At 42.4% G+C, this 27,908-nt stretch overlaps 1 protein-coding gene and 1 long non-coding RNA gene across 6 annotated transcripts in view; one reads left to right on the top strand and one right to left on the bottom strand.

Annotated features, from left to right (window-relative positions):
• Positions 1-27,908, top strand: part of MAML2 (mastermind like transcriptional coactivator 2) — a 334,322-nt gene that overhangs the window by 222,281 nt on the left and 84,133 nt on the right. For both annotated transcript variants that reach the window (XM_070622943.1, XM_070622944.1), the window contains exon 2: positions 8,749-10,278. In XM_070622943.1, the coding sequence (XP_070479044.1) occupies positions 8,749-10,278 (1,530 nt within the window). The remainder of the gene's footprint in view (positions 1-8,748; positions 10,279-27,908) is intronic.
• Positions 21,964-27,908, bottom strand: part of LOC139083828 (uncharacterized) — a 127,773-nt gene continuing 121,828 nt past the window's right edge. For 2 of the 4 annotated variants that reach the window (XR_011540793.1, XR_011540792.1), the window contains one exon: positions 21,964-27,417. This is a non-coding gene — a long non-coding RNA (uncharacterized lncRNA). The remainder of the gene's footprint in view (positions 27,418-27,908) is intronic. The other 2 variants (XR_011540795.1, XR_011540794.1) reach the window with 2 other exon arrangements.

The raw sequence follows: 27,908 nt of genomic DNA, 5'->3' as shown, positions 1-27,908 counted from the left end.
TGAGGGAAAGCAGGAGGGCAAGGCCTCACAGAGGAGCTGGACCTTGAGCTAGGCCCCTTCGAATGAAAGCTTTCCAGATTGTGCCCTCTAGCTAAGGGAGAGAGAGAAGCCACTTGATTAATGATACTTAATCCATTGTACATTCTGCTGAGGAAGACATTTAGAGATTTCAAGAGAATTGCCAACATTTTAGACATAGTATTTACTTTGGATTCACTTCGAAATATTTTGGGCAAAAAGTGAGTCATGATTAAAGCATTTCATGCACAAAGCAGTTGAGTTTTTCAGGCTTTTCTAGAATATACTGTTCATTTTTCTGTTAAATGCAGAGGGTCCATCTCTGAAAGGTGGCCCCTGTAGGCTCCTGCCTTCTGACGATTACAGCAACTAGTCAGGGTGACTAAGGATATAGTCAGCAGGATAATCACACTGGTTATCACTGAATGAATCTGGAGTGAGATTGTGTAAGGTAGTAGACAATATAGGAAAATAATTCTACTGTGAACTTTCTAATTAAATTTAAACATTCCCCTGTTAAAACTTGTTGGACAGCAAGTTTTGTTTGTACTGTCACTAGCAATCTATCAGAATCTCATAAGCCATCATGTTCATTTGCATATGTGGAGGCCCTCTCTTGGAAGGGGGAGAGAGATTCCTTCCTTATCTTTCCCAGGCAGAGTCCGCTCCCCTCTACAGCTGTAATCCCATGCGCAGTTCTGCCAAGGAACCATCACCTTGTTTTGTTACTTCTGCTTTGTTTCCAGACAGACTAGTAAATTCCTTTTCATTTGTTTGTTTTTGTCGGTTCTAGCATTTATTGAGAACTATGTTTTAAGACCAATTTTCCAGGCTCTTTATGTGCTTTAACCCCTTGGTCCTCACAATAAACCTGTGACATAGACAGTCTCATAGAATATATATTTGGTGCTAAATAATTATCTGTGGAATGAAAGAGTAAACAAATTCCACTTTACAGATGAGGAAAAGCCCATTTTTTATCTTCATTTTTCCTTTGTGTAGCACATTCCTGGCACATCACACTCAGGATGACAGCAGGAAGTGTCACACAGGCTCAGGTTCAAGTTCTTCCTCTTACTGAAAATGAGCTACAAGTAATGGAGCATTGCTCTGAGCTGGGGACCCTGCTGGTGCTTCACATGCATGGTTCTAATCCCCACCCAAGTCCCATCAGACAGGGGAGGTAAGTGACTGATTCAAGCTTAAATAGGAGGAGAGCAGCGTTTTATTAGCAGCTGAATTCCATGCTCTTTCAGGATCCCACAGCCCTCCATTTACCTTGATAAAATAGGATGTCTACCTCTCCATGGTGTTGTTGCACTGGTTCTTTTCCCTCAGTGAATGTTCTGTTGGTTGATGATAAACTTGGAACATTCGCCAAGGGGAAGAGATGGAAGTGTCCCAACTGAGAAAATGCTGTAATGAAAAACCCTTTCTCAGCACTGTAATGATGAGTGTGTTTCTGAGGCAAATTCTAACTCTTCTACAAGCCAGCCATTGAAGGTAAGAAAAGGGGGAGATATTTAAAAAAGGTTGAGGGGCCGGCCCGGTGGCATAGCAGTTAAGTTCACACACTCCACTTCAGCTTCTCAGGGTTCACACGTTCAGATCCCAGGTGCAGACCTATGCACCACTTATCAAGCCATGCTGTGGCAGGTGTCCACATATAAAATAGAGGAAGATGGGCACAGACATTAGCTCAGAGCCGATCTTCTTCAGCAAAAAAGAGGAGGATTGGCAGCAGATGTTAGCTCAAGGCTAATCTTCGTCAAAAAAAAAAAAATTGAGTAGGGGTGATCTTAATATTTAGTGTCTTTAGAAGGACAGTGTGATGATGGGTTAGCATTTAGTGTCTTTAGAAGGACAGTGTGGTGACAGGTTTTCTCTACAAAGATCCTGAATTTGTGGCGCTCTTGCTTCTATATGAAACTTTACCTTGAGTTTCATAAAGAATAGTTATTTTATTCACTAAAGTGGTCACATTTCTGAGAGTCCAAACCTTATGGAACAAATTTTCCAGATAGATCGAACATGCCTTCCCTGCTAGCTTCCACGAAAAAAAAACACAAAGTTCACACTTTTCTTGAAGGATTAACAGTGAAAGTTACTGAAAATCATACAGAAAATGTGCCCTGACTTCCTTGCGGCTCCAGCGCTTCCCCTCACGTAGGGCATGGGCTCAACATGGAGCTTAGAATTGCATCCCAGCTTTGGAATCTTTTCAAGAGGCTCCACACCACCTTGAGTCCATCACAAAGCTTCACGCGCCCCTTCGCTTCTGGTTCACATGGATGACAACGTGGTTCCAGTTCTCAAGTCTTCACATTCGTCTGACCTCAGGGTTCAGAAGAAGATGATCACTCAAGCAAAGCTCTAGTGGCACCATTTAATTGCTCGTGAATTGGATATGAAAGTGTTCCCCACAGTCACATCCTTCTTTTTACTATTGTTTTACTACTCAATAGTTAGAAGGATCCAGCTTCCTAAGTCTCGTAGTCAGCCAACAAACTATTTGAACACCTGCAATGTGCCCAGCATTGTGGTGGGTCCTGAAAGGAACCCAGTCGAGTATAAGACACACTGCCCACCCTCCAAGACCTTAAAATCCATTTGGGCAAACCTACTGACTCTACGGACATAAAACAATACCTCGCAATACCGGGAAGCAGTAGAGGGAAGCTCAGAGCTCTACAAGGCCCAAATGAGAAGTCAGAGCTTCCTGATGTCTTCAGCGAAAGCCTGAAAACCACATCCAGTTTGTTTGGGACCAGGAGAGCCAGGGAAGATTCACTTCCACCTCCAAGTACTTTGATGAGCTGGAATTTACTGTTCCAGGATCCTAAACATTTTTACTTCAAGAATCAAATCAAGAGCCGTAAATTATTTGGGAGGGTTAGTCTCTTTCCAATTTTATCTATCCCCGACTTTATCTCTAATCAGCCAAGAGTAAAATGGCCTGAGGAAAGTTTACAGATGATGGGACCAAGATATTCCCTTGAGTATCTAGGCAGTGGTAAATTTGGTTCTTGTGTTTATGCCTTGTTGAGAAAAACAGAAATCGACTTGGGGAAAAAATGTGACCTATGGACTGAATTGTTACCTTTGTGTGGCATATTCCCTGTTTCTAGGGCAGCACAGGAGACAAAGAATGCATTTATTTTGTGGAAAGGGATAGGGGCAGTGGAAGAAACAGAAACCAGAGGATTGTGCAATAATGGTGTTTTTAAACCCCTCCAGGAAGTTTATGTTTCGAGTCCTTTGGAAGAGTAAAGCACAGCTGTTTAAAAAGGACACTTTACCGAGGACCTCCAGCCCCAGTTCCACTGTGTGCTGGATTTTCCTCGTCCATAGGCGCCTGGGCACCTCCATCTGCAGTCCTCAGGTCAGGCAGGCCACTGTGTCTGGACCCGGCCCCGGGCAGGCCTCCGCCTTCCCCTAGGAGAGACCGCAGGCCTCAAATAGCATCGAGGTGCTCAAATAGAAGAATCAGAACAAGGACGAGAGTGAAAAGAAATAGTTTGCTGGATCTCAGCAAAGGAAAGTACAGTGATTCCTGTGTAGTATGCAAACCAGACTGGACTTGCTGGGTTGAAATCATTCCCCAAAGAAGCCCTCTCCTTGGAAGGCTAGTGAAAGGGTGATGTTATACGCATAATCTCACAAATTAAACAGAGCAAGTTTGGGGTACAGATTTATGGTACCAAACAAAAAATGCTTCTCAGGCCATCTAAGTAATGGAAAAAGTGTAAACATTGAAAGGTAGGGCTCCTTTGAAGCCTTTACATCCTGCCACTCGCTTAATCGTCTGCTACCTTCCCTCATGCCAGGGACAATTGGATAGGGTAGGGTTCAGAACTCTCCCTGGTTGCTCAGTAAATCTTTGTGACTGACCAAGTGACCCTTTGTCTCTTCCCTTTCTTATATTGGAGCCATAAGGGTGATGTCCTGAGCTTGCACCGTCAACCTCCCACCAATGATGTCACCATTCTCTCCCCGCCATCCATCCCCATGAGTCCCCAGTGCCAGCACCCTTGCCCTCTACATGCAATATGTCTTCATTCCGTTACCCTTTGGTCTTGGCTTTCTGTGTTCACTGTGTCCAGAACAGCGTCAGTATGTTGCAAGTTGAAGGGCGAAAAGAAGGTGAGCAATGTGGTTCCTGATTAAGAGCCAGGACTTTAGAAGCAGACCGACCTGGGTTGGCATCCTGCCTCCATATCATTTGCTGTGTAATCTTAATGTCAGGAGCCACAATTTCTCACTTACAAAATGAGCATCAGAATACACGTGCAGAGAGCTCTGAGAAGATTAAATCAGACTCTACACAACTCTTATTTCAAGAGTACCTGTCTTAAAGTAAGCATTCAGCACATAGTTATTAGGTGTGAGCCTTCTGTGGGCCTTAGGCACTCTTGCTTTTGAGGGCCCTTTCTTCCTTAATAAATTTTAAAAATTGTATTTTATGACTGTGTTGGCATAAAGATAAATATATCACTATTATATATTAAAACATTTCTTCAACCCAGAAGTTCATTTTTTCTTCTGTTCTAAAATAAATTAAAACATTTTTGTGGGCCCCTAAGACTCCTGTGGGTCCTGGGCACGGTGCCTGCTGTGCCCTTTGGGTAAGTCAGCCCTCGGTGAGAGATTTGTTTTGGAGATTTTTCCCTCTCCACTGTTAATGTTATTAACTGCTTTCTGGAAGTTGCTGGACCCTCTGGCCCTCAGGATATACACTGCCCTTATACTTCTCTCTTCCCCATCCCATCTCCCCAGCCACTTATAAGATTTGCATTGGGAAGCTTCCAACTCACACAGTCCAGCCCTGCTCCTTCTCAATTTAAACCCAGGTCGTCATGCCCTATCGTTCCCCTGGTTGAGTCTCATTCCCCTAAGACTATTCTTGGCCTGGTAAAGTGACATTGAATTTTCTAATAAACTATTTCTCACTGAGGTATTAATGATTAACTGTGTTCCTCCTCTACTCCTTCTAGACTATTTGCATTTTATCATGGAACTTTTAGAAACTCTGTACCATACTTCAAAACCATGTATCTATCTGATAGAGAAATTTTAGTCCAGCAAAGGAAATACTTCAAAGTAAAGGTTGAACTTTGAGAATCACTTAGATTGTATTGTGCCAGTAGCTTGGTGCCTACTGCCTCTGTGCATTCCGTGGACCTTGGTGACGAGACTTTGATTAGAAGCTTCTACAAGACAGGACACAGACTGTCCCCCAGATTCTCTCAGTAAAGTATCGTGTCCGATGGAGTCCTAGTGGAATCTCTTTGACCCATGGGGCTGTCCGACTAAGGGGGACTTTTGTTCCCCATCTCAAGTCATCCCTCCAGCTCTGCTTGGTCGTGACCTTGCACACTGTCCAGATGCCTGAAACCAATTCACACTCCCTCAGTGTCTGTTATTTTCTGAGTTTGGGCAGGAAAGTGTTCTCAGAGATGATCCTGTTTATAAAGGAGGGAACTATGGCCCATAGAAGTGGAATAACTTGCCTGATATAGCCAAGCATGTTAACGCCGGACTCAGGACTAGATCTCTGGCCTCCTGGATCCCTGGGTGTGGGGCCCACTCACCACTCTCAGGGCCTGGGGAGCCATTTACTACACAGCACAGGCTGGGAGTGGGAGGCTTGGTCTCATTCCCAGCTTTCTCACTTACTATTCGTGTGACCTTAAAAAGTTACTTGATCTCCAAACCTCGGTTTTCTCATCTGTCAAAGGTGGGGGCGATGAGTAGGAAATAGTATCAACCTCAAAGTTGTTGTGAGGATTCTTAGAGTTGCTGTGAGAAAAATGAGATTTGTCGTACAGAGGGCTTAGCACAATGAGCAGCATGCACCCCTTCAGTGAATGACTGTTGTTGTTGTTGTTACTGTTCGTATCACTACTACCCCAGCCATTGCTAATTCTGTTGCTGCCTCTACCATCCTGGTGGCTTAGAGAAAGTGCTAGAGCCGCTTACTGGAGGAGTATGTCCTGCACTGCCCAGGGAGTGACCAGAACAATGGGAGAATCTGGCAGAACAGGTTTTTTTCAAAGCAGGGGAAAATAAATGAAAGGTGATAACCCAAACCTGGAAGAAGAATGTATTCCTTTGTTTGTTCTTTACTAATTGTGAAAGAACCTTCCACATGTAATTTATATGAAATAAATCAGCATGGCCTCTCTTGAGGTGACACGTCCAAACCTCTTTGGTCTGTGTTCTTCCTGACCCCCTGAGGACAGACGGTGGCAACTTGGAGTTTCTGCCAACTGTTGTGGTGGCTGGCAGGGGTCTGTAATAATGTTGCCTACATCAGTGAGGAGACAAGGTCAGGAGTCTGGAAGCATGCAGAGGCGGCAGAGATGAGGGTGGGGGGCTTCACACTCAGGTACAAAGTGTACCCTCTCCCTTGCTGCACATTGCTCATCGCTGAATGTGAAGTCTCATGGGATTTAGTTAGGCGTCTTGGTTAACAGCAGCCCAACTCATATTAGCTTAAGTAAAAAAGGGAAATTTATGATAAAGATTCCACCATGTGTCGAGGAAGACAAGGAGAGACATAGAGCTGAGCTGTGATTGAAATCAGGCCCTTCAATGCCATCAACACTTGTGTCTCTCCTCTCTGCTTCATTCTTCTCTCTTTCTACAGACTAACTTTGTCTGTGACTCCGGTTGACATATGGAATGAGAGCTCACAAGATTTGTAAATCACTGTGCAGCCACCCAAAGAGGGCTTGGTCTCATTTTCTCCAATCCCAGAATTCGCATGGAAGGGACTGACTGGCCCAGCTTGGGTCAGGTTCCCTTCTCTGATTACCACTTCACAACAGGAAAAGGTAGAAAGCGGTTATCCAACATGGCACATCCACCATAACTATATACCAGCTGTGAGTGGGCAAAACCACAGATAAGGGATTATTGAAATGGGTATGGATAAGCTACAGGACAAGAAACATATCATTCACATTGGGGCCTGTGCTGCATCCTGGCCATTCCCAGATTCCTCATCATTTTACCAGAGATCCACGATGGCTCTGTGCTTACTGTCCCCCGCCCCTTGGTGCTGGGTGTACCCTAGCCCTAAACAAGCCGATTCCAGCATATCATGGAAATCACACAGGCTTTAGAACTATGCAGACCTTGAGTTAAAGCTCAGGTCTACCACTTACTAGCTGTGTGACACTGGGCAAGTTACTTAGCCTCTCTGAGCCTTGGTTTCTTATCTATAAATGATACATGTCTAATGGGGTTGTTGTAAGGAAAATAAAGTAACCGTATTTAAAATACTTGGTATATAATAGATGCTCAGTTACGTTAATGTCGTTTTCTTAATTAGGTTACCTAGAAATCTTGAGGAGGGTGGTGGAATGGTGGTAAGTGGAAAGGGAAGAAAAGAGGAATGATAGAATTTTCTATCGGGGAAGCATCTTTCTGCCTCAGGTGTTTTACAATTACCCTGAGCAAACATTAAATGATGTAAGTGGGTCAGCTGCACTTCGATAGAGAGAGCCTCTCATTTTAGAGGCAAATCAACAAGGATCTCAAGATCAAAGAGGGATGTTTTATGTTTCTTTTTAATTTATTGATGTGACTGTATGATCCTGAAAACTTGCTCCATAATTTCTGAAGTTCGTATAGAACAATCTAATCAGTAAGTTAGTGAACGATGTCCTTTAACGTTTTGCTGTTACTGTTGCTATTTAGAGAGGTGCTCCCCTTTGAGAATATAGTAAGCCATACTTTTTATATAAACTGTAATTGAATTCTTACTAGAACGAGCACTGTGTGAAACGTTCACATGCATTGTCTCATTTCTTCCTAGGAGTTAAATGCTGTTGTCCCCATTTTCTGGATGAGGAAATTGAGGCTCAGAGAAGTAAAGTGCCATGGCCACTTAGCACTCAGTGACAGAATTGGAATTTGAGCTCAGCTTAGCCAGCTCCCAGTGCCTGCGTGCTTAACCACTGTGCATTACTGCCTCTCCACACCTGGTTTTGGTTACAAGATTGAGAGACAGGCAACATAATAAGTGAATCCCCAGGAAAATCTACACTTAGAGTGTCTCATTTGATCAGAGATAATCTCACGGCTTCTGTGTGCCCACACAGTTACTACATGGGCTGAATACAAAGCCGCAGAATTACGGAGAGAAAAATAGATGAACGACAGATAGAACATCTCCTTGGACACGACAACTATTCTAATTACTTCCCTAGAGGATAATAGTGAAGGGGTTGAATCTGTAAAAAGAGAAACTGGAAATTGTGTCCTAGCTTTAGACTCTTCGGTGTTTCCCCATCGTGATCAGAATAGTGCTCGGTCTAGTCGTCTGAGGCTGTGTGGGGTTGTGTGTGCATGCATATGGAATATTTTGGCCTGCTCCAGAAAACAACACCACTTTGGTTATTGATTGTAGATATTAATAACACCTGATGATCAATGAGGGCTTCTTCATCCATCAGCCTAGGTACCAATCATGGGAACCACTCTGATCTCTAACCACTGGTTGACCTGCTCCTCCAGGACTATTTTATTTTGTTCTGTTTGTGCTACTGTGGGTTTCATCATATCCCAGACTGTGTATTATTTTCCAGATTGGTGCCTTTTTCTTTTTTGAATTTATCCTATGTATAAATGGAAGACACATTTAAATATTATGTGGCTTTTGATTACAAGCATATCAGGATTCATATCTCATATTTTCTTTTTTATTTCCCCTCTGTCTTTCAGCTCCAGGGTTCCTTGAAAAGAAAACAGGTAGTTAACCTGTCTCCTGCCAACAGCAAGAGGCCCAATGGCTTTGTCGACAACTCATTCCTGGATATGAAAAGAATCCGTGTTGGGGAGAATCTCTCTGCAGGACAAGGGGGCCTCCAAGTAAATAATGGACAAAGTCAGGTTATGTCGGGGACCTTGCCCATAAGCCAAGCACCCCTGAGAAAGCCTAACACTCTGCCTCCACATGCGCATTCTCCGGGCAGTGGTATGTTTAACATGGGCCTAAAGGAGGTGAAGAAGGAACCAGGAGAGACTCTGTCTTGCAGTAAGCACATGGATGGCCAAATGACCCAGGAGAATATTTTTTCTAATAGGTATGGAGATGACTCTGGAGAGCAGCTGATGGATCCTGAGCTGCAGGAACTGTTCAATGAACTGACCAACATATCTGTGCCTCCCATGAGTGACCTTGAGCTGGAGAACATGATCAATGCCACCATAAAGCAGGATGACCCATTTAACATTGACTTGGGTCAGCAAAGCCAGAGGAGCACTCCCAGGCCCACCTTGTCTATGGAGAAGACAGTGATCAAAAGTGAATACTCACCCGGCCTGACCCAGGGCCCCTCGGGCTCTCCTCAGTTGAGGCCCCCATCAGCTGGGCCTGCATTCTCTATGGCCAACTCTGCCCTTCCCACTTCATCCCCAATCCCTTCAGTCCCTCAGAGCCAGGCTCAGCCTCAGACAGCCTCAGGAGCAAGCCGAGCCCTGCCGAGCTGGCAGGAAGTATCCCACGCCCAACAGCTCAAACAGATAGCTGCCAATCGTCAGCAGCATGCCCGGATGCAACAGCACCAGCCTACCAACTGGTCAGCCTTGCCCTCTTCTGCTGGGCCATCCCCAGGCCCATTTGGGCAGGAAAAAATCCCCAGCCCTTCTTTTGGTCAGCAGCCATTCAGCCCACAGAGCTCCCCCATGCCTGGGATAGCTGGCAGCAGCAGCCAGTCAAAAGTAATGGCTAACTACATGTACAAGGCCAGCCCCTCGGCCCAGGGAGGACACCTGGATGTACTCATGCAGCAAAAGCCTCAGGATCTCAGTCGAAGTTTTATTAATAACCCGCACACAGCCTTGGAGCCCCGTCATGGCAACACCAAGCCTTTGTTCCATTTTAACTCAGATCAAGCAAGCCAACAGATGCCTTCTGTTTTGCCTTCCCAGAACAAGCCTTCTCTCCTCCACTACACCCAACAGCAGCAGCAGCAGCAGGGCTCAATTTCAGCTCAACAACAACAACAGCAGCAGCAGCAGCAACAGCAGCAGCAGCAGCAGCAGCAACAGCAGCAGCAGCAACAACAACAGCAGCAGCAACAGCAGCAGCAACAACAGCCACAGCAGCCAACATCCCAGCCCACACAACCTCTATCAAGTCAGCCTTTGCTAAGATCACCCTTGCCACTTCAGCAAAAGATCCTGCTTCAGAAAATGCAGAATCCACCCATCACAGGACTGGGGTATCAAGTCTCCCAACAACACAGACAGGTAAGGGCTCTACTACTCCAAACACAGGGCACCCAGAGACCATCTAGCTTGGTCATTATGCTTTGGTTACCATTATGTTTGTGTTGGAACAGGAGCAAGACTACAAAGACATAGTGGTTCTGACGGATTCATGTGACGACCTCATGAAGCCTGGTTCATTTGGGGTATCTGGAGGCATGTAGTATTTCCTTGTAGGGCATTACTGTCATTGGGATCTGTAGTGATCAAAGGCTCTTGCTTATTAAGAATGTTGCATTATGATTTATGAGTTTAGTGACATGTCCAGTTGTCAATAAGATTGTGATTTACCCAATGTTTATGCATCCAGTTGCTAAATTGGCACCTACCATGTGCACACTGTGGTGATTGTGCTGACTATTGAATAAGGCCAGACATGATATTAAGAGTATTTAATGACCATACTACACCCACACCAACCAATTGAAATGTCTAAAGGTCCAACCCATCATAATAGGTCCTGCTGTGACTCCATGTTGGTACATGAGGGCTTAGTATCAACCTTAAATAAGGCATGGTCCCTGTGTGCAAGTACAGTCTGGAGAGCAAGACAGGCTTTAAAAACTATCATTTCAATACTGAGTGGAAAGGGTAATGATATGACAGCACAGAGCTTGGGTATCTTACCCAGCGAAAGGAAATCAGGGAAGGCTTCTGGAAAAAGTAATGCCTGAGTTAAGTGTTAAAGAATGAAATCATCACAACTACAAACAGAAAAAAAATCTGTGGTTATCTTATACTCTGTGGTTACCATATAACAGAGGTTTTATTCTGCCCCAAACATAAGTAGTACGGCAAGATAGCTCTGTGCCTCCAGAGCACGTACTGGTGCGTAAGCTCTGATCCCTAGGGAACTTGAAAGAGGAAACTCTTCCTGGAGGGAAGAAAGTCTGAATGTTGCTTTGTGCATGTAATTTGACAGGTCTGCATCAGTGTCCAAGTACAAAGATAGCACGTTACATGTCAAAACAATATGTCAGGACAGTATGACAGTGCAGAGCCTAATTCCAATCCCATTCCTAGTGTAGTTTTCATGGCCACTGCCCAGAAGAGAATGCCGTGAGCACCACAGACTGTGACCCAGCTAACCTTTGCCCTAGATGTGTACAAAGAGAAAACCAGACTCAACTAGAATTCAAGAGCTGTGCACCAAGTAAAGTTTTCAGCTCTTATCCATTTGTGTGTCTTTTAAAATTATAGATTATGAAGAATGGATTTAGAGTCATGTGTATAATTTACAAAGTTCCATTTTTAATACACATAAATTGGAGATAACTTAAAAACAAACAGCATTGTGGAACTATTTTCTAATGTTATCTGTAGCCATTTTGATTTGAATCAATCTTGGTTCAAATTCTTACTCTGACATTCACTAGCTGTGTGACCTCAACCAAGTCGTTGAACTTCTCTAAGTCTCAGCTGCCTCACCTGTAAAAGTGATAATAATATATCCCAGGATTTTTTGAGAATGAAATGAGGTAATTCTCCACTCAGTGTCTAGAAAAAGGTGGCTATTATGATGATAATTATGGAAAGAGCCATACATGACATCAAAATATTTTTAACAAGTATTACCATTATGTAGGAAAGGCATCGAAGTAAGTCTTAAATTCTAACACAATTATTATTGGAGGAATAAAAGAGAACTATCCCTAATTCTTCCACTATCCAGCACTGTGAGGAGTGGGGAGCACTTTACCCTCCCTAGGCCCAGACTTCTGACCATAAAAATGGAGAAAATAAATAATGAGATATTAATATGAGTTAGCATTTATTGAGTATTTACTCTATAAAGGGATGACTTCTGTCTCCTTTACTTGTGGTATCTTTTACTTGTGGTATCTCATGTCACCCATATAAAGGAAATACCATTATTCTCATCTTACAGGTGAGGGAGTTGAGGTACAGAGAGGTTAAATAACTTTCCTAAAGTCACACAGATAATAAGTAGCAGAACCAGGATTTGGATGGTCTACTTTGAAGGTTGTGCTATACAACTCAAAGGTAGGATTTGTTGGGAAATGAGTGACCACTTGTAGATCATGTGGAATTCTCAAAAGGAATATTTCTTATAATATTGAGCCATATTTACATCATCTACATAGTAGATTAAGTCCTTTGAGGATACAGAAAGTCTTAAATCTTTAACTTTCAGAGCTGTTTAAAAAAAAAATCAAAAATATCTGTGTGGGGGCTGCCCTGGTGGTGTGGTGGTTAAGTTTGTGTGCTCTGCTTCTGCAGACCAGGGTTCGCAGGTTCAGGTCCTGGCATGGACCTACACACTGCTCATCAAGCCATGCTGTGGCAGCATCCCACATATAAAACAGAGGAAGATTGGCACAGATGTTAGCTCAGCAACAATCTTCCTCAAGCAAAAAGATGATTGGCAGCAGATGTTAGCTCAGGGCCAATCTTTATCACCAAAAAAACAGCTGTGACTGTTGACCTTCCTGAGCGTGAACATTATGGAGCTAACCAATAAACAGTTTACAATGGGAAATATATCTCTTTGGTGCCCTCTTAGCCCTTCTTTGGGAGTCTTCCTGCCACCTCCAACATCCTCTGTCCTCTTTCTGGCTCTACTGCTCAGATCAACAAATGTACACCATCTCCTGACCTCTTAGTCCCCACCGTAGTTTCCAGGATCCAAGCACACTGATGGGTGCTAATGGCCAAATCAACAAACATCTTCCAATGCCTTAGATAATTTTTTTTCATATCCTAGTGCATATGACACATATGATGCCAATTCCCTCTTTTCAAGAAGGCCCTTAAAAAATGGTAGAAATAGTCATAGCATTTCAAGCTAAAGACCTCTTCTACAGACTAATGGACCTTCTAATGGGCAATGGCTACCCATTTAAAGCCTTATCCCAACTTTGTAGATTGAATCACATTGTTCCTTCAGCTCAACAAATCTGTAAGGTATGACTCTGAAGTCCTGTGTCTGAGTTGTGAGCAAGTATACCAGAGCTCTATAGTCAGATAAGTGTTGCCTTCTCTAAAGCATTCACCTTTGGTGGGTTGGACCCATTTTAATAATGGTGCTATTGTTCCATACAGTTATAGAAATTTTCTCTGAGAATTGTCTTCACAGCTTTTAGCTCATTGAATGGATCATTACCATTACAATAATATGCATCCTGTCAGGGTGATTTTTGAAAACAGTCAAGTTGGGTAATGCTGGTTTGGGTCAAAAAAAAAGGAATAGCTGTGGTGCGATAGGACTGCATATCAAGTTTTGTTTGTGAACTTTCTCTGAAAGCAATAAAGAAAATAAATGAGTTGCTTCCCAAGATGACAATTTTGAGAAGCATCGTTCATTTGGATGTACATATTTCTAAGGTTTTTCTAATTCTTATTGTCTCATCTAGTATATTGCCAAGTATTCCCAACTCAGAGAGAGTAGTTTTAACTCTACCATCCATTGTATGCAGTACAAATATGTGTTCCCATTTCAGATTAGCTAAATCTCTGCTACTCATGACCAAAGTCATGGGAGGGGAGACATTGGGAATTAAGCAACTCCTAAGTTTGTGAACTAAAGCATCCTAAATGAAAACACTAGTTATGAGTTTTTTTCTGCTTCTCATATGCACTTTGTTTCGAACATAAGAAGATTTACTACAGGATTTGCTAACTGGAGCCCTTTAGCTTTGGGAATAGTGGAAATCTTGGCTTTCCACTAAAAAATGGTAGATTGAATTTGTTGACCAGTTGCTTGTAATTTATCCAGTAGAGTGTGCAGAAATGGCCTTTTCTTCACCTTTCAGAACTCCAAACCTAGACAGATCTGCATGCTCAGGCAGAAACTAAATTTGGGACATTCCCATGCCACTCTCCCTTTACTGGGTATCCACCTCGGTTCTCCTAGATGTGAATGGCACCTGAGAGACAGATGCAGCATAATCGAATTTTTGGAGACATCTTTATTGTTCCATGCCTGAGATTGTTCTAAGTAATCCCTTCTCTGCATACTGAGAGAGCAAATGGTACTTGGTGTTTCACAAAATGTCTTCAGTGACTGTCTTGCTAATGTTTGGGGTTTGCAAATGGAAATGTCTCCTGGCTATAATTTTCCTTCCTTTCTGATTTGAAGGTTATGGGAGAGGGCAGGAGAGGGATGCATGCAGTTCTGATTTATCTTCGAGTCACTGAACAACTTGTTTAAGGTGTGAAAGACTTATTGGTTGACCACGGCTCATGAAAGTTCAATCTGAAAGCCCTAACCTCTTGAACCAAAAAGTGATCTTTTTCAGACCTCTATAATCAGACATTTCAAAGTGTGAATTTTTTTCTAACATTAGATCCATGAAACTCGAGTAGAGTCTATATTTGGTTTAGAATTCTCCCATCTCTAAAAATTCTGAGAGGGAAGGCAGCCAGTGAATGGATGGTTTGTTATGACCGAAACATAAATTTGTACATTTCCTCTACAGTTTAAAGCCAAGCTCCTCAATCATATATTAAGAACCTCACCCTTCTCTGTCTACCTAGCCAAGTTTATCTTTCACTGCTCTACATATCAACTCTTGGCATAAATCAGGCAAGTCTCCTAAAGTTCTCCTCTCCTCATCTTTAAGGTAATTTTGTATATATCTGATCTGAAAGGTGAACACTCAGAAAATTTTTTCCCAATTGGCCTTGGTGAGGGTGGAGGAATCACTGTGGCTCTCATATACTGACAAATCCTTGTAATTGTCCAGTGAAAGTGCCAGAGAAGAGATAGAACTTTGAATTAACTGGGAATGCCTTTCCTAATGGGAAAATAATTAAGAATTCCGTGTTCTGCAACAATATAGTATCCAGCCCATCCTTTTCCTGGGGGCTAGAGGTTGGCTACACGGTCAGCCAATTAGGCTAGCACTAGGGTTTGGGTTTAGGGGCTAGAGTGAAGTCAGAGGAAGTCAGAATCATGGAGGGCCAAAGACAAAACCAAGCCCACATCCTAAAAATGCTGGGAAACAAAATCAGTCAGTACATTCAGAATCCGGGAGTGAATCTAAAAGATGGTAACAAACCTATGGCCACAGGCAAAGTATAAATGACCTGAAATCTAGAGTGTAGTTACGATAGAGACCCAAGAGTTGCTAGATGATTATTGCGAATGACCTTTGACCGTCTGGTAATTTCATTTCCATTGTGACTCACCTTGGCTAGGTTATGCTGGCAAAAGGGAAAAGGGCTGGTGCAGACATACTGAGGTTGTCCATGGCAGACAAGGAGCATTATGTCTGCATTTTCATTTTACCTTTAATATTTCATCATTTATCTTTCAGGTTTACAAAGGAAACAAAAATTTGTTTTTAATATTCCATGACACTGGTGCTAAAGCCAGGATCCAGAGTGAATTTCCAGACACGTATGTTAATGTAATTTGTATCAAAGAATCTTGATTGGAAAAATTAGCAGAAAGGATTTTGCATGTGTTTTGTTAGTTGGTTTGTTCATTTTAATATTAGTACCCACACTGTGCCATACACAGATAACTCAAATGGTAGATATTATCAACCCTTTCTTTACAGGTAGAAATTATCAACCCCTTTTTTTTTCCACAGGTGAGGACTTTGAGGCTCAGAGAGGTTAAATAATTTGCTGAGAGTTGCAGTTAGTAACTGGTCTGATTTTAAGCCCAGTACTATTAACTATTACTCTGCCTAAGTTAAGGAAATGGATAGAGGTGGTTTGGGTTGTGCTAACAGGGCCTTTTTTTGTGATATCTGTTTGAAATTTCGCTGTTGTGTGCATTTCCAGTCTATTTCTACCTCAGGGAAAATTTAAGCCAATTCTGCTGCAGGGAGGGATTTTCAGACAAATTCACTGAAGCTGCCTTATCTGAATCCACAGATCTCTGTGTTTCCTGATTGGCCCAACCAGGAGCCATGAACTAAAGAATCCAGGCTAAATTGAGTACTGCTCCATTCTCAACTCTAGCAATAGTTTTTATTCATTCATTCAAGAAATACTTGTTGAGTGCCTCCTGTATGCCAGGGACAATTCTGGATATTGATACTATAGCTGAGAACAAAGTGTGCTATTGTAAGTGGAAAAATAAAATTGTTAAAAACGAAATAATCAGAGAGTGTTTCCAAACTGAGCTATTTTCATCATATTGCAGGTTTATTCTTGCTTCTGTTGCTAGGCTGATTTGCTGCTGGGCTTCTTGGTACCTCTGATCCCAGATAAAAATGGAAAAAACCCAAGGGAGTTCTATGTGATTTAGTTTTTTAAAGCAAAAAATCCAAGGGTTTTGTTAGATTTTTTAAATGATAAAGAAAATTCACTCACTCTCTTTTTCTTTAACATGGTCCATCAAGATTTAAGAACCTGTTCAGGGTCATTGTTAAAGTTTCGCCATAGGGTGAAACCATAATTCTTGTATGCATTCATTCATTCACATGATAAAAATTTATTGAGCAACTACAATGTGCCAGGAATTGGAAATTAAAAGATTAAGTGATTCAAAGAACCCTCTTTGCACCCATCTAAAATATTAGGAAGGCGTAGTCCCTCCCCTCAAAGAGCTTTTAATCTGAAGGAGACATCCATCCCAGATATTTATTGGATTCCCATTGGGTGCATACATTACGTTGCCCTGATCCTTAACAATCCACTCTCTATAGTAACTGAGGCCAAATCACGTGGGCCTTTCCTCTAAATCTACAAATTCAACTTTGAACATGTTATTTAACGTTTTACACAATAGAACTCTATTTGCTGAATACTCCACTTTCAATGTTATTTTATTTTGTCTTCCTGGTATGTAATAGCCCAGAGCACAATGGAGTGAATTGGCATAAAGCAACAATCAACTTCTGTATCCCTCAATAAAGAAATAAACACAATAACAAGAAGAACATGTTAGCCTTGGGATCATAATACGTAGGGTTTAAAAACACAGTTAGGGGAATGGCTTCTATTATTCTCATTCCAAGGTCTTTGTCCGTGTGTTGCATCCATCAATAAGAGCTGTGCATTTAAAGCATTAGAGGGTAATTAAGCCTGTTGAATACCAAGTTTCCAACTAGGAAAAAAGGGGTATGAGGTTAAGAAATAGATTTGATCCTGGAGATGGAAATGCAAGAGGGTTAATGGAAAATCTGACAGATATTTAACTGTAATGTGCATTAATGTAGGTGACTCAAACAATCCCCTTTGCACCCATTCTAATTAGTCTTGCCTCTTCTGATCAGATGTCAGTTGTTATCAGTTTGGTAGAGGGGGGTGGTGGTTTCTTTTTGTGAAATTGAAAGGAAGCAAAAACCTGTTTAGCCAGTGTACTAATCAGTAAATTTTCACATTAAGGGTTAATTAAAGTCGGGCGCAAAGACTGGAGATTCAGAAGGTGTTTACTATAAGGAGTTCTGGGTTGGAAACAGAAGACTGCACACATGTTTAGACTGCTGGGTTCAGAGAGATGTAATGTGAGTGAATCATCGTACTCTTTTACATTGTGTTTTAAACAGGGAAGACCAAACTTACACACACACACGCACACACGCACATACACAGCCTCGGCAGCACTCCGGATACTAATTAGAGAATTCTGGCTGAATATTTGCATTTTATTCAATGAATCTGAACAAAACAGTGGCACCTTATCCTCCAAACAATAAATTGAGTACAGCATAATAGAGGGAAGCCAATGACTACTTTCCTGTGCATCCTGCAAAATCAAGTTTCAAGGTCCCGAGGATGAAAGAATGGGGGTGGTTGACCTGTTTCCCTTTCTTTCTACTGCTAATTCCCTCCACCCTGAATCACTGGCATTTTCCACAGTTTGCTTTTCACAGGAGCTTAAGTACAGCTCCACCTTTAGGAAACATGAACTTCATAAACAGGGAGGTTTTTGGCCCTACTTCTCGGTAGTCCACAGGTCTGCGTGGGTGAGCACAGGAGTGTGTGGGCCTCACATTCTGGTCTTTGGCTCACATCTCTACTCTGTGTCTCTGGGTTTTTGTCCCCTTCTCCCTCCCCTTGGTGGTACCCTCTTCTCTTTTATCCATTCCCCACACACCAATTTTGAGCTCACCTCTTTTGCCTGACCTCCCTGAGACCTGTTCTATGGCAGGCCTTGAAAGGGGGTGCTGAGGACATTTAGCCACTGGAGTTGTTATTGGCAACAAGGATGAAGAGACTTTTCCTGGAAAAGGATCCATGTTGGGGAGAGCCCTGAGGCTAATGAGCTGGCAGGCCCATCTCTATGTCCACAAGACTCTGGTACAGATGAATGAATTCTGAGTGGACATACCCATGGGCGAAACATCCAGAATAGTTTTGACCATTGTCCATTCTCACTTCAAGTGCTTGCTAACTGACCTGCCTCCTGCCAGTCTCACCAGCCTGCAACCAGAATATTCTTAAGTGGGAATTTGTTCATGTCTGTCACTTTCCTAAGCCCCTTAAATGATTTTCATTTTCTCAGAATGAAATCCAACTCATTAGGTGGCTTATAAACCCTGTATGACCTCGCTCCTGCCAAACACTCCAGATTTATTGGTTTCCATTCCCAGCTTTCTTCTTCCCTTTACTCCCAAGCATTTACCCATCTTCTCCCTCAAACTTAGACACACTCCAGCTCCCTCCATAAAAAGTGTCCTCCAATTCCAGAAAAGTACCATGCTTTCTTTCACCCTCACATCTTCAAATATGCCGTTCCTCCTGCCTGGAGCATTTTTCTGCTCTAGTCTGCCTGGCCAACCTAACCTCAAGCTTTCTCAGTCTCAGCTAAGACATTTCCTCCAGAAGATTTCTGTGGCCTCCCAATCTAGATTAGCTCCCATCCTATATTTTCTGGGAGCTCCCTCTATTTCCTCTCTTTTAGCAGGTGTCACCCCTCATATATCTTTGTTCTTCCTGAACTAGACTGCAAGCTACTTGAAGGCAGGGATTGTGTCCATCTTGTTCACCATTGTAGTCCAACCCCTAACATGTCTACTATGTTGTAGGCACCCAAAACATATTTGTTGAACAAATGAATTGTATCATTGCCCCATCATCCTTTCTAATACTCTGGGGATTTAAGGATGCCAACACTTCACCCTCTCCTCCTCAGAAGGTAGGAACAGCCGCTAGCACTCCCACCTTCCTCCATACCAAGTCTGCCCTTAAAACACCATCTGCCCACAGACCTGCACCAACAGTTCTAGTTGTCGTGGCTGGAAAGCAGAGAAATCACTCTCAGCTGCCATGTGGATTAAACCTGTGGAAGGAGATTCTGCAGAGGCGCTTTAGCTGGAGGCTGGACTGACCTATATCCTGGGGAATGATGAGGGTCTATTCCAAGTGATTCTTTTATTTCAATGGAACATCAATAATTTACCAATAGGGACCAAGACACAATCTCTGCCCATAAGTAATTGGTAGAAACAAGTGATTATAATGTACTGTTATAAGGTTTCTGATAGAAGTTACCATAAGGTATTCTGAGAACACAGAGATGAATCACCTAGTATAATCATGGGAACCAGAAAAGGCTTCCTGGAGGAGCAGTATCATCTACGTGTCTACCTCAAGGAAGAATAGGAGTTGGTGAGGTGGAAGGGGAAAAGCCTACCAGACGGAGCTGAGTTCTTTTGGATGAGTCCAAGTAGTTCAGTATAGGGTGACTAGAGTGCAAGGTCAAGAGAGGAGAGACTAGAGAGGTAAACAGGGGTCAGATCATGAGGAGCCTTATAAACCATAGTAAGGAGTTCAGAAATTCATCTTGAGGGCGATAGAAAATTATGGAAAAAATTGAATGGAGTGTTTTTGAGCAGAGGCATAACTTGTGCCTACCACAGGGTAGTTGCTTAATTCAATCATGTTTAATGTTAAAGAATTAGATTTGCTCTTCAGAAAAGTCACTCTAGTTACAGTATAGAGAACATGCAGGAGGGGCTCAGGCCAGGGGAAAGGAGAGCTTCACAAGGAGATTTCTATGCCAAGACCATTTCAGAGATTTCCAATGTGGAGTTGCTGTGGGCCCAGGCAGCTCCCCACTTCTGCCATCCTCAGGGTGTCTCTGCACACTCACCTGTCTTCTCTCTCATTCTCTCCCTTACCCCTCACATTCCCCTTCTCTAAAACCAACACTGTATTTCAGCTCTTGCTCCAGATGACTTGTTCCATGAATTATCATCTCATATGTCTTTATTCTCTCCTTTCTATCTTCAAACATGCTCAAGCCACCAGCATCCTTCAAAAATAACTTTCCATCAACCCTCTTACTCTTTTGACCCCCAATTCCCCAGTTACCAGGCTCAGCACCTCTGCAGTCAGTATAATTCCTCTCTCTCCCTTAGGCCCACATTCCCAGGTGCTACTACAGATACCACTGATGATCATCCACACCTGTTCCTCTTCTCCATCTCCACTGCTGCGACCACATGCTCACATTAATATAATACTCCCTTTGACCTCTTTCTTTCCGACTCCCTTGTCCTTCCCAGTCGTGGGCTGGACAGTGTGTCTAAGCAATTCTGCATTGCTCCATACTCCTTGGGGCCGAGGCCAGTAGTTGAGGTTCTAGTTATCTCTGTTGGTTTTTCCAGGCCTCCTCCCTGTAATTGCAGCTTTACCTCAGATCTAGTCACTCCCTGAGGTTCCACTTCACAGGACCAGCTCTCCTCCCTGTGAATGTCTTTTGCCAAACCACACCTTTTCCCTACTGGCTCAGCATCCTGTCCACCTGTTTAGACAGTTCTGAAGTGTCTTAGGACCCCAGCCTCTGGCCCTCTCTAGCCCCTGCCCTAACTGCCCATGTGGCTGTAATCACCCCTTCTCAGCTGTGAAACAAGTAGAGTTCATTTCTTCTTCCTCTAGTGCATACAACTTAGTGAAAACATTGTGTTTCCAGTAGAGTCCTTATATTGTATTATACTTTTGTTTAGGTATCTATTTGGTCCAGTGAACTGTGAATTCCTGGAGAGTTGGGACCATGGAATTTCTCTCTCTCCCTTCTGTACTCACCAAGCATTTTGTATGCTTCATTGCATTCATTGCTTTCTACTCTGAATTGTAGTTAAGTATATACATTAACCCCTCCACTAAACTGTAAGCTCCTTGAGTCCAGAGTCGGTATACAATTCATCTTTGTACCTCCAAAAGCTAATATAGTGCCTGAGAGAGAGTCCCAACACATGGATGTAGAAACAAGGAGAGGAGGGGAGAGCAAAGGAAGAGAGGAAAGAAGTTATGGGGGGTGTGTGTGTGTGTGTGTGTGATAGGATGTATGCTCTTGAAATCAAAGGAAAAGAAATAGGTTTGAATAATTTCTAATATCAGTCTAAATATTAATTGTACATTATTGAGAATTTATACATTGCTTACGTCTAAAAACTTGTAAGCATCTTAATGACCATATCGCCTTGGCCAAGTTACTTAAGTTCTCTGCAACTAAGCTGCACCATCTGTAAAATGAGAACAACAACACCTATTTTGCAGGATTATTGAAAAAATTCAGTGAAATAACCCATTAGACATACAACACATAGAGCCTGCACCTTGTAGGCAATTAACAAGTGTTAGCTTTCTTCTCTTTGCAAAATAAGGACCATTGGAACCAAATCCATTAAAACAATCCAAATTAAATGTTAGCAGACACTTGCAATGGGTGACTTCCAAAACTGAGCTCTCATTTAACTCTGAGTTTCCAGGCAACTGAGGCAGAAAGAAATGACATAGGGATATGAGTGTTCTTTTTTATTTTCTAATATAAAAGAAAGTGTGTAAGTTCATCAATGGAGGCAAACTTTCTCCTGGAAATGAATTCAAAGGTGCATTTATCTTTGGGGGAATTAGGTAACATGACAGACATCTTCCACTGGAAATTTTGCAAAGACACCATGACACTGTTTACTGTGATGTTTCTGTTATTAAGCCGCATCGTAAAATCCGAGGCCAAAATACTACATTTTAATTCAGCAAACACTTTTCCCTGGGAAGCTGAGATAATGTGGTACAGACGTAATATTTTCTGAAGCTCTGTTTCACTGCTTTTCACACTTTGTTTTAACAAGAATACTTCTTTTATCCCTTCCTGCTTTTCAGAGTTTTCCTAAGGCACTTCCCCGGAACCTTACGTTCCTTCAGGACCGAGTTTTCAAATGAGAGTTCTGGCTTGTCCCAAGAATAGAGTTTAGAAATCCTATAGGAATGCATAATTAAAATTCCCATTAGACTGCCTCACTCAAATATGAATTGTCTGCAATGAATCTCTGGCAAACCCAGGCATTGTGTAAAGTAGATTAGACCTGTGGAATGTCTACCTCACAATCAGATTTCAGGGAGAGTTTTTCAAAAGTCCTTTTAAGCTATAATCTTATCCCTCCAAATAGAACAAAAATATAAACTTCAGCTATGACCCCCTCAGCTGTCCAGACCAAGCTCATTAAAAATCACCATGAAAAAATTCAACAATTGGTATAGTTATTTATCATTCAACGAATATTTAAGCACCTCCCGTATACAGAAACCCATGCCAGCTGCTATGAGAAGTGTCATAAGTGGGGGATGCATGGGAATAAGAGATGACAACACATGAATTCTGGACCCAAACTTGTTGCTGAGTATTTTACCTTTAGTAATCGGACATGATTTACTTCCTTTGTTACAATTTTATCCTATAATTCTGAATTTTATGACTCTAAAATGCAATTACTGTCCTCATTTTTAAATTTAATTTTTATTTTTATCTAAGCAACACATGCAAATAATTTAAGAAGACAAATAGAGGTAAAATGCAAAAGCTATTACTTGGCCCCTCTTCCCTCACCCTTCTTTGTCTCTAGAGGAAACCACTTTCATCATTTTGGGTTGCATCTTCTGGTATTTACCATCACATTTCTAAACTCATCCAAACCTGATACCTCTTGATTTATGAATTTTAGGCAATATCTATTGCCTCTTCTTATAATGGATGAAGGTATTAGTTCTATTTCCAACCCTTTCTCCCTTTCCCGCTTTATCACAATATGGTGATGTCAAAAATTTGCTTAAGGCTATATCAATGTGTTCAGGTTTATGAAGACATAAAGAATGTTTACTGCTAAGACTAATAGTACACTGTAACTATAATTCCTTTTCAGGACTTAAGCGTCTAACTTTTTTTTCACTTATGAAGTTTCTTAGACTCTCTGGCTAAGTCTCCTCATACCATCCAACAGCTCAGTAAAACATCTCTCAATACATTTTCGACACTGTAATTCCTATCAGATCATCTGTTTGCTCCATTTTTTCCTGGGCACATCTCCCCAGCAGCCCTCCATCCCCAGCGACAATCCCAAGGGCTGGTCTCTGAGCCTGCTGCTACAGCTGTCATCCCAGGCCTTCGTGCCACTGTCCTGAGAATCCCTTCAACTCTTCCTTTTATCAGATTCCCTGTGTCTGGTCCCTTGTGTTTCTCCATTTGTTTGTTTATTTACTCTCTCATTTTGGTGGGCTGTGTCTGCTGGTAGCTTCCTGACAAAAGATGTGTGAAAGGTAAAATGTTGAAACTTTCAGAGAAATCATAACTCATGTGAGACAGTAAGAAAAAAAATTCAAAACATCAAGAAAGAAAATTGTTGAACATAGATGCTATCCTAGTAAGCATACTTGGTGTTACAGAGTGTGCAAAGAAAGGCTGAGAAAGAAACCTGCATTTTACTGAACACCTACTGTGTGCTAAGTGCTTTCTCTATGACATTCCTAATAATTTTCTCCTCTTTATATATGAAGAAGTTGAAAGCAGACTGGCTTGGTAATTTTCCTAAGTCACACAGCTATAAGGCAGCAGAACTTGGATTCAGATCCGTTTGTCTGCTTCTAGCCATGCTCCACACACTGCGTCTCTTAGCCAAAAAGCATAAATGCACATCTTTGCCCTCAAGAAGTTTATTCAACCGTCTTTAATCTAATGTCAGACAATTGCTATTTTCTGGCCCAATATGCTGCCCTTTTACCTTTGTGTGTGTGTGTGTTTGTGTGTGTGTGTATGTGTGTATGTGTGTAATTTAACTCTGGTTAATGCAACATCTATTTTCATAGGCCCATGTGCATCAAGTTTTATTATAATATTTTTCTGTGAAGTTATGGAACAGAGCTATTTCCAAAGGAGATTTCAATTCTTTATCCCCCTCTATTTATTAAGGATTAGGCAGTTACAGTCTGATCTGGTTACAACTGAAAATATGTTAGTGGTTTTGCCCAGTCAGTTCATTTGCTGACATTTATCACATTTAGCGCCTGCCTAAGGGACATCCAGGATTATTGGTGGAGAATTAACTGAGTAGAAGGAATGACACATGCTTCTGGCTGTGTACCATACCAGCAGGTCACTCCAAGCTCTCATTCCCTGGAAATCGGTATTGATACCCCTCTCAAAAACAACAAAAAATCCGGTGAGTACAAAGGGTAGAAACTTAGGGAAGGATTTAAAAATGAATGAAAGAAGGTAGAATCATTGCTTTTGATGGAAAAGTTACTGACTAATATGCAAGCAAATATCATCGATGCATTTCATTCAGCTGGCACAGTTGAAGCCCTGTGATAGCTTTTCTCACCGCGAGGTCTTGACACTTGAGACACGGCTGTCATTAACAGAAGGGACTAATGGCACAGTAAGCTGCTGGGACTGGAGCAAAGGGACCACTCTCTCTGCACACTCCTGGCAGTGTTGTCTAGCAGCATCTTGGTTGCTGTTCCAGTATCACTATTCTCAGGAGCAGAAACATGAACCCTTTCATACAGTTAGAAATTAGAAGCAGGTAACTATTCTCTAAATAGCCTCCACTTTTGAAAGTCTTGAGTTCCAAAAGTTCATTTTTAATTCGGTTGTTTGGCACTCCTGGTGCATTTTTTCCATAGGAACAATTTTTTAAAAGTTTATTAAGTCCTCAGGCTAGGCTGTACAAAGTCTATTTGACTCATGTGGACATTGAGCTATTAAGAGTGCTAACCATGATTTCTTGAACATTACAGTATTAAAAATAAAAAAGATTTGTTCAAAGTACATTGATTGAGCCAGGCACAATGGAGGAATCAGGAATACAGTCTATTTAGTGAAACAGAGAATGACAGAACCCGAGAGAAATGTGAGTCCCAGGAGGGCACAGAGCACTTCGCTATGGAAACCACAGAGAAGGGGCTGCCTCAGGTTCTGAATGGAGGGCCTAGGAGCATTTTCAGCTTGGACCTCCATGGCAGAGGGAAGTAGGCCTTCAGACTAAGGAAAGGGGTAAATGAGATTAGCTAGGAAATCACCAGAGATGGGGCACAGAGCTCTTCATTTCTAGTGATCATTTACAGACAGTTATAGCTTGGCTACCACTTGAGTGCCTATCAGTGTCTATGCCTATTCACCTCTGTGTTGTGGACTGGATTTTATTTAATTTACCAAGATAAAACAGTTTTGAGCCATCAGTTCTATATCCATAGTCTATAAAGAGAGCCCTGGGCAGTAAAGGGCCCACCACCAAGGCAGCCAGGCCCAGTGGCCTTGCCAGGCTGTGCTCTGGACTCCACAGCAGCCCTGGGAGACAGGACCTGGTAGCGGAGGCTGGGCTTTGCCTGTGTGAATACAGTCCACAAAACTACTTGCTTCTGAAAAAGCAGTACTCTTACATCTATGATGATTCCTAAAATAAGGTTTTGACCCACATGTGTGGTGAAATTGAAATTGCCTACATAGTCAAAGCCAGAGAGAAAACCAGAGGGTCAGAAAGATGGGGTAAAAAGTAAGAAAGAGAGATCCCAAGGGAGAAATGAAAGGAAATTTAGGCCAAAAAAAATGCATTTCTGGTCATCTCTTCCGCTGTGGTAAAGATACTTTATAAGGCAATTTAAACTCTGATAACTTGCCTATTTCTGCTTACAAAAGCAGATGGAGTCTCAGCCATTCTCACAAATTTCTCCATTTGTTTTTCCTCCTCATGTTTCATTCAATTATTTTGGGGGAGGGGGGAGGGGGGCTATTGTAAAATTCTTTCACATTTTCTGAACACTTGAAATGGGGTCAAATCTAAATGGATATGAATTCAGCATGGATCCCAAGGCCCAAAGGTCAGGCTCCACTTGGACAGTTTTGACATGTAAAGCACTGCCAACATTCGTTTTTATGGAGCAGCAAGAGGGCTGAGCTGTGGGCTGGTGAAGATTTACCTAGATCTCATTTTCCTTGGACTCAGAGGCAAGAAGTTTCTAATCACCTGTGGATCTGCCTGAGCTGGGGAATATTGGGAACCCCTCCTTGGTCCAGGGTGGGTGCACGTGTTCTCCAAGGAAGCCAGAGGCAAATGGGTGAGAACCTTTCCAGACTGTTCCTTGGGAGTGTGAGGGCAGTCCTGACTTCCATGGGAATGGGATTCCCTGCCAAATTCAGATGCCGAGGCTTCCCTCAGGGACCACAGTCCAGCCCAAATGGAGGAAGTTGCTGTGAGAAGTTAAGCAGGCAGCTCTAAAGGGCTATGCTCATGTCTGTGTGTGTGTGTGTGTGTGTGTGTGTGTGTGTGTGTGTGTGAGAGAGAGAGAGAGAGAGAGAGAGAGAGAGAGAGACATGAGAGCATCCCTCCGCCATCGTTTGCATTATAGTACATGTGGAATTTAAAATTTCACAGACAGGAATCAGTAAACAGAATAAGAGGGGAGCTGGCTTATCTCTCCAAGGCCATCATTTCTGCTCATGCATACATTACAAGATGCACACCATTCACACCTCCAGGTTTTAGGCATTTGTCTTTCACCCCTGAATCTGACCCGCTCGGCTCAGATGGTTTTGCAAATGACTGCGCTGATCACACCTCTTAGCAATAGAGTCAGAGTAACTTTCAGTTGTAATCCTTTTAAAATTAGAGTTTCTTCCACCTACTATTGCCCTGAGGTAGGAAAGAGGAGAATTTATTAACAAGTTGATTCCAAAAGTGGAGAGTTGGGACCCATAAAGTAGGGCCAACCAAGGTTCACTTCAGTATTCAAATTTAGGGGAGCGTGAGAAGATTGCACAATAAGACTAAATAGTGAAGATGTGTTAGCATGTGATCCTCATGAAAGATACCATCTGAACGGATTAGTAAAAGTAGAAACATTTTTCACATTGACCATTGTAGCAGATGACACATTAGACAGTATCTTCCCAGCCGCAAACCCCGCAGCTTTTCCAGTAACCTGAAAAGACAAAGAAAAAGAGAACTTGGGGAAACTCCTACTCATCAGTCAGGTTTCCCCTTCAACATCACTTCCTTTAGGAAGCTGGTCAGACAGATCCACCCCCACCCGACTTCCCCTAGCTCAGCTCTTCTCGCTCTTTATGTTATGCCTTCCAGAATGATCTGTCTTCTTCACTAGACAGTCTTCACTCCTAATCCCCAGCGGCCAGCACACTCCCCAGCACTTTGTAGGCACTTAAATAAGTGCTCAATGATTGATGGCGTATTGAGGGGGCTGCGTTAGGTCTTGGAGGATATGAAAATGAAGAAGATAGACTCCCTGCTCTGTCTGGGAGGGAGACAGACAGATCATAATAAGACATCATGCAACTTGCCAAACTTTGTAATACCTGTAAGAACAGCCTCTCTAAAGGAGAGCAAAGCGAAGGTTGAACTTTTGAGCACTCTAGTGATAAAAGAGACAACTATATTAGCTACTTCACTGATTTA

The sequence above is a fragment of the Equus przewalskii genome, chromosome 6 (assembly GCF_037783145.1).
Source record: "Equus przewalskii isolate Varuska chromosome 6, EquPr2, whole genome shotgun sequence".
Taxonomy (NCBI): Eukaryota; Metazoa; Chordata; class Mammalia; order Perissodactyla; family Equidae; genus Equus; species Equus przewalskii.
The sequence above is the reverse complement of the archived record's forward strand: the minus strand, read 5'-3'. Positions and strand labels throughout refer to the sequence as shown.